This window comes from Rattus norvegicus, chromosome 16, assembly GCF_036323735.1.
Source record: "Rattus norvegicus strain BN/NHsdMcwi chromosome 16, GRCr8, whole genome shotgun sequence".
Taxonomy (NCBI): Eukaryota; Metazoa; Chordata; class Mammalia; order Rodentia; family Muridae; genus Rattus; species Rattus norvegicus.
Window position 1 is genome coordinate 17,545,648 of NC_086034.1, and position 12,917 is coordinate 17,558,564.

General features: G+C 53.9%; 2 protein-coding genes across 3 annotated transcripts in view; one reads left to right on the plus strand and one right to left on the minus strand.

The window, feature by feature from the left end:
* Eps15l1 (epidermal growth factor receptor pathway substrate 15-like 1) overlaps window positions 1-12,917 on the plus strand; it is a 113,495-nt gene that overhangs the window by 85,318 nt on the left and 15,260 nt on the right. The window lies entirely within an intron of this gene.
* Window positions 9,489-12,121, minus strand: Klf2 (KLF transcription factor 2). Its single transcript, NM_001007684.2, has 3 exons — window positions 12,034-12,121; window positions 10,898-11,705; window positions 9,489-10,330 (listed from the first exon to the last, which is right to left on the minus strand). The coding sequence occupies exons 1-3, from the start codon at window positions 12,103-12,105 to the stop codon at window positions 10,155-10,157; spliced, it is 1,056 nt and encodes a 351-aa protein (NP_001007685.1). The 5' UTR covers window positions 12,106-12,121; the 3' UTR covers window positions 9,489-10,154.

Consider the following 12,917-nt stretch of genomic DNA (forward strand, 5'->3'; position numbering starts at 1 on the left):
CCACCCCTGAGCCACGCCCCCAGCCCCTCACTGGGAGATTCTAGGAAGGAGGCTCCACTCCCCCAGCCATGTCCCCAGCCCCTCACTGGGTATACCCTCTGAGCCACCAAAAACAGGGTTTCTTGCATACTCAACTGCCCCAGCCACTGATACACTTTCTCTTTAAGACAAGTCCTCAGTTATTTAGTCCAGGCTAGCCTGGAACTTGTGATCCTCCTTCCTCATTGCTTCAAGCTGTAGGATGACGGGTGTCACAGCCTGTATTCCTGAGCCTCCCTCAGTTGCTCCAGTGGTGTGTGACCCTGATCTTTTGAGGCGTTCAGGCGGTTGCCATGCATGGTGGCCCAGCTGAGCAGGCGGAGGGCAAGTGGGCTGGGTGCAAACAGCACTTACCCCACAGGCCTCTCCCAAGTTCCGCCAGCTCTGGCTGCTGCAAATCTGTAATAGCGATGGCACCCAGAAACTGTACTGCTGTCCAGGGCCTCCAACACCCTCCCCAGCTGTTACCCCATTTCATAGAAGAGGAAACCAAGGCCTAGAGCGGTGGGACCGGCCTAACGCTGAAGTCACTTGGTGTTAATGGTAAAGGATTGGTCAGATGTCTCTGTGTAGCCGTTGTCTGTTGTTATTGAGTCTTTTGTAGCCCAGGCTGCCTGCAAAGTCACCCTACAGCCTTGAACTCCTTACCCTGCCACCTCTGCCTCTGGAGAGCCGAGATTACGGGCCAGTGCCACCACAACTACAGACGTGCTGCTGGGGCTGGGCCCAGAGCCTCCTGCGTGCTCCCCAAGACTCTACCCACTGAGTGAGCCAGCCCCGGACTTTATTTCTGTCTGGGTTTTAAAGTGTTTTGGTCGGTGGTGAAGAGATTGAGCCCAAGGCAGTCTGCCTTGGGGCTGCATCTCGTCTTTCCAAGCTGTAGTTAGTTTCAGCTTTTTATCGTTCGTGGGCTGGAGAGACAGCTCCATGGGTAAAGTGCACACATACCACACAGGGCACCTCATACCCACCTGTGACTCCAACACCAGGGGCGTCTGGTACTCACCTCTGACCTCTGCAGGCACCTGCACATGCTGGGCGTAGACTTACATAGATGTGCACATAAATAAACACACATTTTTAAAATTAAAAAATTTGAGACAGAGTCACATTAAATTGTCCAGGTAGGGACTTGAGCTTGTGACCAAAATGATTAGCCTGTGCCACCTCACCCGGCAACGAACCTCCCTTTTCTTCCTTCTTTTTTTAAAAAAATATTTCAGACAGGTTCTCTGTGTAGCCCTGGTTGTCCTGGAATGCACTCTGTAGACCAGGCTGGCCTGGAACTCACAGAGATTCTCCTGCTTCTCCCTCCCAAATGCTGGGATTAAAAGCACGTACCACAGCCACCTGGCCAAATCTACTCTTTTATGTGGACTTGTTAGAAACAGGTTCTCACGTAGCTGGGACTGGACTCCTGAGCTCCCTGCCTCAGTTCCCCAGTGCTAGAATGACAGGTGTGCATCACCAGGACTGCTTCCATATTCTGACATATTCAGCATATTGGGTGTGGTAGTGTGTGCGTGCCTTTAGTGCTGGGAGGCCAGCCTGGTCTACATAAGACGCTCCACACAGACCAGGGCTCTTGTGGTTAGTTACTCTGTTCAGGACAGAAATACCCAGCCTCCTCTTACAGGCACTCCTTGGAGAAGCATGTTGACAAAAACAGGAAGTAGCTAGCATGGTGGTTGCCTGGGCTGGAGAGGGGTAGACTGAATGAATCTGGACTTGGTTGTCATTCTAGCTCTTAAGGGGAGACTTGGAGTTCAAGGCCAGCCTGGGCTGTGGGGAAAGCTTGGCATGGAAAAAAAAAAGTTTCAGTTTAGGAGGTGAGAATGTTTTAGAGCTGGAAGGTGGTGGTGGTTGCGTAATAATAGCTCAGTACCACCACGGAAGTGTGCACTTGGGGATGGTTAAGGGTCCCCCAGGAAGCCCTGGGTTCCATCACCAGCGTGGAAAGAGTAAAAAGGCAGCAGGCGGGGTTTTTTATACAGGTTTTAACCAGTGTAGTGAGAATTTTTGTTTCTTTTTGTTTTCGGTTTTTTTTTTTTTTTAGATGAAACTTTCCAGTTTTTTTTTTCTTTTTTCTTTTTTTTCGGAGCTGGGGACCGAACCCAGGGCCTTGCGCTCGCTAGGCAAGCGCTCTACCGCTGAGCTAAATCCCCAACCCCGAAACTTTCCAGTTTTATTCACAATGTAGCTATGTTCTGGGTGCTGTAGGAAACAGCTGTATGTAACTTCTTATCATATATAAACAGAACTTGCTGGCTTGGCCTGCCCAGGCTCACCGTGAGAAGCCATCTTTGATCTGTTAGAGATTTCATAAAATTTGGACCACAAGCGTCAGCGGATTAATGACATCCGCGTCTGCTGTTTTCATGTTAAATCCCAGCATCTTTGCAATGGTTTCCCGAAAGTCGGCGAGCTAGATACTTGCTGTTTCTCCTGGCCATGGGCTCATTGACCATCTCCTCCTCCTGGCAGCTTCCTCTCTTCTCTCCATCTTCCTCCTTTTCCTCTCTCCATTTTTGTTTCTTTAAAAACAGAGATAGGAATGTGTTTTCTTTTGAATCCCAGGAGTGGGCGCTGGGGCTGCTTCAGCCTGTCCACTTGACTATGACTTGCCTCGTGCCCTAGCACAGGTGTGATTTTGCCAGCTGCACTGAGTTTCTGTGATTTCGTGACCTTTGGAATTCTGGGGGCTTTTCGGAGGGTGTATCAATGTTAGGGCCCTGACAGGGATGACTCATTCCTTGTTGTTACTGGTTGCAGTTTGTTAAGTACTTGTGTGCAAAGAAGAAACAACAACAAGAAGAAATCAGGTACCAGGATGCTGAAAACCAGACTTGCTTCAAGGAACTCGATGCCCCAGTCAGCAGGAAGTAGTCTAAGGATAAGAACGTCCCTCCTTTCCTACCCCTGACTTTATTCAGGAATTTCTCTCCTCTCTCCCCTCTATCCTTTGTTCTCTTCTAGGTAGTGTTAGGGGGCTGAAAGGGTAGAGGAAATAGAGTGGAGAAAGGTGGAAGAAAAAAAAGAAACAAGTAGCAAAAGACTGGCTACAAACCGGGACAGCAGAGAAAGGCAAGGAACAGAAAGGAGTTCAAGACCAGAACTCTTTCAGGATAAAAAGGGAAGAGGTGCAGGCTTGCAGCTCAGCTGGTAAACCTTTGCTCTATCCGAGGACTGGAGTTCCGATCCTAACACCCACATCTGGAAACTCAAAAGCACCTGTAACTTGAGCTCTGAGGGATGAGACCCCACTTTCTGGACATCCATGGGTAAAAGTAAAAATAAACCCCGTTCATTTAAAAGTGAAAAAGTTGGGGCCGTGACTCAGGAGTGGAGCCCTGCCTAGAATCCCCCAGTGGGGGGCTATGGACATGGCTCAACCTCAGAGCACCTGTGTAGCATGAGTAACATCCTGAGTTCATCCCTAGTCTATTTTTAAAAAATGAGGGAGGAGCTGCAAGAGATGGCAGGGACTGGGAGGAGAGGGGGTTACAGATATTGGGAGGAAAAGTGAATAGATAAATTAATTTTCAAAAAGAGAAGGTTTTCATAGGCACAAGCTGAGAGGTGTGTGTCCTCACCCCTAGCTAGCTCCTCCCCAGTTTCAGAATTCTTTGCACAGTTCTCTGTGTTGGCAGGAACTTGGCCTGGTGTAGACTCACAGAGTTCCAGCTCAGAACCCACAAGGTGTTCTCCCAAAAATCAAGAGTATGTAACCCTTTGATACAAGGGAAAGGGTGCCATGGGCCAGTGAGGAAAGGCAGGGCCCCTCCCAGCTAAAGGCCATCCCAGAATACCAAACTGGACACCAAGCTGATGGTCACCCTCTGCCCTTGTCCCTCCACTGCTTCCTAGTACCATCCACTTCCACAGCCATTCCCTTGGAATACATTCCTGCTGAGCTGACCTCCCTCCCTGAAATCCCACAAACAGACCTCTCCCCTGACACCCTGACACCCTACCCCAGGAAGCACAGACCACTGCTCCGTGGACAGAGAGACTCAAAGATAGAGACTGCAGGACCCACTGTGTAGTCCACACTCTGTAAATATGTCGGCAGACTGGCATGGAGAACAGGGGAAACCAGAAATGTCCTGGGGTGAGAGGTCAAAGGTCCTGGGGTGAGAAGTCAAGAGCCATGACTTATCAGACAAAGGGCACAGGTTGGAGGCAGTGCTGGTGTCCCAGGGGCTGGAAAGTTCACACATCCTTGCAAGGGGAGCCATTGAGGCAAGGTGTCCTGGTGAGTCATAAAGAAGTGGTTCTGGGGGTTAGGGATTTAGCTCAGTGGTAGAGCGCTTGCCTAGCAAGAGCAAGGCCCTGGGTTCGGTCCCCAGCTCCGAAAAAAAGAAAAAAAAAGTGGTTCTGGCTGTTGGGATGTGTAGGTGTCTGCATTCCTGGACAGAGAGCCCTCTGGCCATTCCTAACTTTGGGCTATTTGGATGGCTCTGTCCAGGACTCTGGCAGGTGTCTCCTCGGGCCTAGGTCTGGGATTGAGATCTGAGTCACACCTTCACTGCGCTGTTTTGCTTTCCAGGGAATGCTCTGAGGCCTAGGTGCCCCAGGGACCCAGGATCATGGCCTCTCAGTCTGTGCCGTCCTGGTAGAAAATTTCCTGGAAAATGCACATCTGCTGGGCATTCAGAGTCTGGAAAGAGCACACAGGGAGGGGAAGGGGTGGGGCTTCCAGGAAATGGGGACATGCACTGGTGTGGCGTCTGAACAGCTGGATGTTTCTAAGCCTGGGAAGGAATGTGCAGAGGGCTTGACTGAGAGCCGAGCCAGAGTTCTGGGTTTTCCACCCACCTTCACACCTACAGCCTATGGCTGTACTCTAAACCCAGTACTAGAGTGGGGTCAGCAAGATGGCCCTGTTGGAAGGAGGAGCTTGCAGCCAAACCTACAGAGAGGGGTGGGGAGAGAAAAGCAAAAATAAATCCATAAAATAAAATAGAGGGAGACCAGATATGGTGGTACATACTTGCCAACTCGCACTCAGAAAGCTGAGGCAGGAGGATGGCAAGTTTAAAGCCAGTCTGATATCATGTCTCAAAAATTAACTGGAGCTAGAGAGATGAACTGGCGGCTAAGGTTTGGTTTCCAGTACCCACATAGCAGCTCACAACATCTGTGACTCCAGGTCCAGGGGATCTAGTGCTCTCTCTGGACTCTCTGGTCTCAGACACACGTGCGCCTTCAATCCCAGCACTGAAGAGGCAGAGATGTGGAGATGGAGGCCGGCCGGTTGACAGGGTGAGTTTCAGGACTGCACAGTGAGAGCAGGGTTACATTCTCCACAGCGAGAGTTGTGTACCTTTTCCTAGGCTTGCTGGGAGGACAGAAGTAGGGTCATTGAAGAAGTCTGTGCCAGGAGGAGTCTGGAGAGGCCACAGGTAGGTGTGAGTTGATCAGTCACAGGAGGGCACTTGGCACAGGTTGCCCTTACTCCTGACTTTCAGGGAGGCTACAGGAGACACGAGGCTAAGGCCTTGGGAATAAGTGCAGAGTGGGTGAGTGGATGGGGAGAGAGGGAGGCCGCTCTTCCTCATACATACATGGGAGGCTGAGGACGGATAGCTGAGTCTGAGGCAAGCCTGAGACACCTTGCCTGAAGAAAGGGAGGGAGGGAGGGACGGACGGACGGACAGACCTCTCCATGCAGTTGAGGGTGCCCTGAAGTGACTCTCTGCTCTGTCTCATAAGTGTTGGAGGGAAAAGTGAGATCACCACACCTGGCTCTTCTGTTTCAAGACAGGTTCTGTAGCCCAGGCTCGCTTTGAACTTGCAGCAATCCTACTGCTTCAGTCACAACTCTGGTCATTCATCTATGCAGGTCAAGTTTTATGGTGGGTCCACTCCTAACCCTTCTGTTACAGCCCTGAAGATTCCATCCAACCCCTAAGGGATAGGAGATGCCACCTTTTGGTACCTGGGATGGCAGGGGATAGCTTGTGGGGGTCTGGGGGATGGATTGGGACCTGATAGGTGGCTGGGATGAAGGACTCGGGGAGAGGCTAGGGGAGGGGGACAGGGGCTCCGCTCAACACTCAGGTCCCAGAGATAACATAGAGTCCCCTGTCAATCAAGTTTCGATGAAGAGTCACTAGCATAGACAGGCACAGGCGACCAGACACTACCTGTACCTTCTGAACAGCCAGCCAGCTTGAGCTGTGGGTGATTCCAGAGTTGCTGGGCTCCCTGCTGAGTCAGGGACTCTCCCTGCTGACAACACCCCTCAGGGCCCCATAAAGTCAGGAAATGCAGCTGGAGGTAGAAGCCTATTAAAGGATTCTTCCCTTCTCTCCTGTGTGACCCTGCCCTGGGAACCATCTGAAGCCAGCCCTAGATACTCACAGAGGGTCAGTTTGCAGAGCCCCTCTGTCCATGCTGCCTCCTGTGGGCTCTCAAATGTTTGCTATAAAGTGGTGTCGTGGGGGCTGAGGAGATGGCTCAGAGGTGAAAGCAAGCTAACTTCGATGAGATGCCCGGCAATGGTGTAAATGCCGCGTGGGGGTGGTAACCCGCCTTCAGTTCTAGCCACAGAAGGCAGAGACAGGGGATTCCCAGGGCAAGCTGGCTAGCCAGAGGAGCCACAGGGAGATCGGGGGTTGATTTAGAGACCCTGCCTCATTGAAGAAGGTGGAGATATGAGGATTCCGACGTGGACCTCAGGCCTCCCCATGCATGTGCACACAGGTGACTTAGAATAGCTGACACGTTATAAATGCCGCGTGTGCGGTTGTATTAGCGAATACTAGAAAGAAGAAAACGTAACCTCAGCGTCTATTTGCATAAGCACTCTCCAAAATACCTAAGTGAATATTACGAAGGATTGGGGGGGGGGGTGAGACAGAGGTGAAAAACATAAAAACTGCTTATCGTTCTGAAGGGAAGAAAGGTCACACCAGTAACTACAGCTTTGTGAAAACAATTCAGCCACGAACCAGGGCCTGCCCCACCCACCCACAAAATAAGAACTGTTGGGTCGGGTGGGTTGTAAAGCGTGACGGTTTTTTTATAGTTAATATTTTATGTTTTATATATTTTGTGTGGACATAGGGGTGGAGGCCAGAGGGTAACTGTAGAACCCAGTTTGCTTTTCCCACTGCGTGGGTCCCAGGAATGGAACTCAGGCAGGACAAGCCTTGGCAGCAATCGTCTTTGTCCACTGAGCCATCTCACTGACCCAATAGTTCACACTTCCTCTAAGGCCATGGATGGCCCTGCCTGGTGCACTTGCCTTTAGTCACAGCTCTCTAGGGGCACCGGCAGGTAGATCTATTTGTCCTGTCCAGCCTGCTGTAGTGACTTCCAAGCCAATCAGAGCTACATAGAGTGATCTGTCTCAAACAAAATAAAACAAAAAACAGACACAAGGCTGTGATTAGCTTTTCCAGAGGGAAGAAAATTGTCCAACGTCCTATCTTTTCCCAGAATTCCCAAGAATAGTCATTAAATTTTCTTCACACCTCTCTGGATGACGTCCAGGGTGCTCTGCCCCAGCACGACTCACAGCAGGGACTGAAAGTCTCTGAGGAAGGCAGGGGGCTGCCCTATTCATCATTTAGATACCATCTAGCTGGAACCTCCAGGGTGACAATCGAAAATGTCTTCAGTGGGTATCCCTCAGAGTCCCAAACTAGACTTCCAGAGTACACACAAGTTGACCCTTGTCTGAGTGGGGAGAAGAGAGGCCAGATGCCTCTGGGTTTGCCCGTGTGGCCCTGCTGCCCAATCAGCGCGAAGGAGGTACCTCTCCCTCTGTCCATTGGCAGCGCACAGGAAGCAAACTGTCCTGCGCAGTGCGGCTTCCCAATTGGCCTGTAACTAGCCTCAGAACCCTCGAAGGGACAGCTGGAGGTGTTCTCCAAGAAAAAATATTGACTGTCCCTTAGGCTGAGGATAGAGCAATGTAGTAAATTGGAGACCAACCTTGGCTACCTGAGAGCAAAAAAGGAAAAAAAAAAAAAATGGCGCGTGAGTCTAGTTTCAGGCAGCAGTTTCTAGGGAAGGCTGCGGGGCTGTGCGAGTGACTATTTACAGGCTGAGGGTATGACTCAGAGGCAGACCACTCTCTGCCCCAGCAAAGCAGGCCAAATCAACACAGCCCAGATCATTAAACCATGGGGACACAGTGGTGCAGTCCCAGGGCCAGTATCCTGGCGCGACTACCACCGCAGCACACACACACGTTGCACAAAAGGTAAAAAGCAAACAAAAACAAACACTAACTCCCTTGAGAGGTGCCCCCAGCCCAGGGCAAGCTCCAGCGAGGAGTTCTGCTCCCCGCTCCGGCCCAGGCTGAGGGGCTGCCTTGGGGTTTGGGAGTTTTGCAGAAGTGGTTCACAAAGGGCACCGAGAGCTCACCCATCCTCCCTCTGCAGCGGAAGTGAGCCTCAGTATTTACTCTCAAAATATGAATCACATTATCATCCTCGTTTCTGCTTTTCACAGATTACCAGAGTTGTCAGCTGTTTCCAGGGCCACCGTGGGAGGGGGAGGATGGAGAGATGGAGGAAACCCCTGCTTCTGTCGCAACTAGGGTGAGAGTGGCTTAAAACTGGGCTCTACCCAAGGGCGATTTTCACTTTCCGGAAGTAAAGTGCAATTGTCAGTAGCCATGGTTACGGGGGCCCTGGGCAGAAGAGGCACCTGCCAATGAGAGGGAGACTGGAGGGTGGAGGGGCTGGATGCCCACAGGCGCTGCAGTTGGGTCTCATTCTCCAACACAACCCAGGTGGGTTACTACAAAACCACCACCACCACTGTGCCCCCCGGCATGAGGGACAGATCATCCCAGCCTGTCCAAAATAACAGAAAGGAAAGTCAGGTGTCGCGCGTCACCATGCTCACATGTAACAGCTCTCCGTGCACAGACCATGAGACGGCTCAACTGGGTAAGGGTGCCTGCAGCCATGCATAAAGGCCAGAGTTGAATCCTAGGAGCTGTGGAGCAGCGCAGCTCTCGTCATCCTCTGTCCGGATTGCACTGCAACCTGTGCAACCCTCTAAAATACAGAAAAATAAGCGTAGTACAAGGAGGGGGAAAACCCTGAAAGTGAAGGGAGAAAAACTTATACCGCGGATTTTTACCCCTATAAAAAGGCGGATACCCATATCTAAGAGGCAGAGGCAAGGATCTGAGGTTGTGCTAGCATAGTCTACATATTAGGAAAAAAGTAATGAGTGAAGCAGAGGGAGAGCACGTCTTTAGTCCCAGCACTCAGGAGGCAGAGCCAAGAGGCAGGCGGATCTCTGTAAGTTCAAGGGCAGCCTGAGCTCCAGGACAGTCAGGGCTACAGAGAAATCCTGCTGGAAACACACACATGCGCGCGCGCGCACACACACACACACACACACACACACACACGCACGCACGCACGCACACACACACAAACCACCGGCACGCTCCTAAGTTTGGCTCAGCCCCGAGAAGATACCAGGAAAAGGTTTTTAATTTTCTTTTTTCTTTCTAAAAAAGGGATGGCCACATCAGTGGAACCATCGCTTTCCCAGCTCTGGGATACAAGGGGGAAAATTACGGCTCAAAGTAGCAGACTTAAAATAGCCTGTGCCCAATCCTCAAACACTATGTTTACATTTATACAGAACCCGCAGCCCCTCCTCCATCCCCAGCCACAGCACTACCATGATTCCTCCAAAGATCCAAAACTTTTTTAATTAAAAAAAGAGTTATAAAAACGAAGCAGGCGACAGAGATGCCATCGTCTCCCTTATAGTCATACAGATTGCCACGGTCACTTATATACAATATTATAAAAACAACGTTGGGGATAGTTGGGGATAGTAAACTCAAAGGCATTTCTCACAAGGCTAGCCTCGATCCTCTAGTGGGAACCCGAGAGAAAGAAGTCAATTATTGCACCATTTTGAAAACATTCTTCACAGGCTCCTGTCTTCTTTCCTGGAGCCTTCAGTCACGGTGGGAGCCGGAACTGGTGGCAAAGTCATTTTCCTGTGGCCACTCTTGTCCGACTCCGTCCTCAGGGTCCAATAAATAACAGTCAGTTTGTTGCAAGGGGGCCGTGCCCGGCGCGTGGAACCCGCCACAGTCGCTCATGGGCTGGCCGAGTCGACCCAGGCTACATGTGTCGCTTCATGTGCAGAGCCAGGTGGTCGGACCTGGAGAAGGCCCGGTCGCACAAGTGGCACTGGAAGGGCCTGTGACCCGTGTGCTTGCGGTAGTGGCGGGTAAGCTCGTCAGAGCGCGCGAACTTCCAGCCGCAGCCGTCCCAGTTGCAATGATAAGGCTTCTCACCTATAGCAGAAAGGAAGGACATTAAGCCTCAGTTTCCCCGAAAGCCTATTCCGGGCGGGCAGCACCTGATAGCACTGACCCCCCTCCCTCTCCAATCTCATCCCCACCCATATCTAATCCAAACAGAGACCCTTGGGCTCCTGAAGCTGACCACAAGCAGGCTCGGGCGCACCCCTTCCCTAACATTCTGAGATTAGGTCTGAATTCCTGTTCTGCTCAGTGCCGAGATGACAGGCTCAAGCCACCATGCCAGGGTTTTATATGCAGTGCTGCTGGGGGTGTTAGTCGTCCAGCTTAGCCCCAGCCCAACCCTCCCCAGCTTCTTTAAATATGTCCCTCACAGACCCTACTACACCTGCACTGTCCAGAATTCTTGAGAACCGAGTCCCTTCCCCGTAGCCAATCCGTTAAACTGCCACTCCCCCTTGCCAGAGCCAGACTCTGGGGACAGTATCCATTTCCCTTCCGGAGGATGGACAGGCTCTCCCTCTCTAACCTAGCCTGTTCCTGAACTCGCTCCCATCCATCCCACTGCTGCAGCTCCGGGGAGTGAGGCCAGGCGCCCACCTGTGTGCGTCCTCAGATGCGCCTTTAGGTGCGAACTCTTGGTGTAGGTCTTGCCGCAGTTGGTGTAGCTGCAAGTGTGCGTGGCGGCGCGCTTGCGGGGCCAGGAGCGGCGGCCGCGCTTGGGCTTGGCCTCCAACAGCTCCAGCGGGGACGAGGGCGGCGTGAGGAGACCGCGCGTGGCAGGGGGAGCAAGACCCAGAGCCGCCGCCGCGTCGTCGAAGAGACCGAAAGCGCCGGGAGCGGGCGGCCCGTAGTGCAACGCGGGGCCGGGGCCGCCGAAGCTGGGGCCGGGGCCGAAGGGTGGCGGGAACGGGTTGCGGGGACCGGGCGCCGGGAGGCGCGGGGGGCCGTCGGGGCTGAGCGGCGGCGTGTCGGAGGGCGGTGGGGGACGGCCAGCAGGACCCCGCATGCATGCACCTGTCGCTCCCAGGGCGCCCTCGAGCTTCAGCCCGCGCGGTCCGCGAGCCAAGCCGGCTGCGCACCCGTAGCCGCCGCCGTCCACCTCCGGGGGCTCGGCTTTCACCAGCCGCCCGGGAGGCGCGAGGAGGAAGCGGCCGTGTAGAGCCGGCCCCTGAGGCGCATCCAGATCCGGGCGCAGCAGCTCCGTTCCCAGGCCAGCCGCCGGGGTGCCATAGGGCGGAGGGGCACCCGGCTCCGGGTAGTAGAACGCAGGAGGCGGGGGCTGCGGTGGGGGCTCGGGAGGGTTCTCGGCGCCCAGGCCGTCCAGTCCCATGGACAGGATGAAGTCCAGCACGCTGTTTAGGTCCTCATCCGTGCTGCCCGCCTCGGGCTCATTTCGCGGCCAGCGCTGCAGGAGACAGGGCGCGGGACGTGAGCGCGGGGCTTCCTCCTGCTACCCTGCACCCCAAAGTCTAACTCCTAGGCCATTGGGGTCTGCACCCAGTGCACGGCATCCCTCGGCGCGCGTGTCTTCAGTCCCTGCACCCTCCCTCCTGCCCCACAGCCTGAGGTCTAAGTCCTCACGGATGACAATCTAACTACCGGCGCCCTGAGGTCGGTCTCCCACCGCCGCCAGCGGTCCGCACCCCGGACCTTGTCATCTCCAGTACTCGCTCCTGCACCCTATGGTCTGATACCCTGATACCCCGCCGCCCGCGGACCCTCGCTGCCCTCACCTCCTGGAGGCCGCGCTCGCAGGGGCTGGCGAAAGTGGCAAAGGACGGCAAGATAGGCTCGCTGAGCGCCATGGCAGGGACTGTGTGTGCTGTGGCCGGGCCCACCCAGGCCTTATAGGCGCGGCAGACACAGAGGGCGGGGCTAGGAGGCGTCGACGGAAACGCGTCCCGGATGGGGACGAGCTCCGAGCTCAGCCTAAATTTAGCCGCGGTATATAAGCCTGGCGGCGGCGGCTGTGGCAGCCACTACGGGACCCCGGGCTGCGCGCCTCAGTCCCCGCCCCCGGGCCCGGGCCCCGCCCCGTCCGTCCCCTTGGCGACGGCGTCAACAAGCCAGGCAAAACAGCATAGTTAGCGCGCGGGGGTGGCACCTGGCACTCCGCGGGGAACACGGTGTGACAAGGCTTCCCCGGTGTCTCCCCAGCCTCAGGCCCCGGGAAACCTGGACCGATGCATGGGGAGTCTGGAGTCACTACTGTGCTCACCCGAGGAACGCTCTGTGAAATCCTTGTTTAAGCTACCTTGGAAACTGAGACTGGAGGATGAAGAGTTTGGGGCCTGCCTAAAAGGGAGTTGAGGCCAGCCTGGAGCAGCGTATCCCTCTTAATACACACATGCACGCCCACATGAACGCGTGCGAGCGCGCGTGCACACAGAGAGACAGAGACAGAGAGACAGAGACCGACCGACCGAAACCATGGCATGGTGGTATATGCTTGTCTTCAGAACATTTGGGAGGTTGAAAGCATTAGGATCAAGAGACCTGACTCGAAAAAGAAACAAACGTTGGAGGCAGGCATGATGGCTTAACGTCTGCTTACAAGCCTCATCCCAAGAGTTCAATTCCCCAAAGGAGAGAATCCATTCTCATAAGTCGTCCTCAG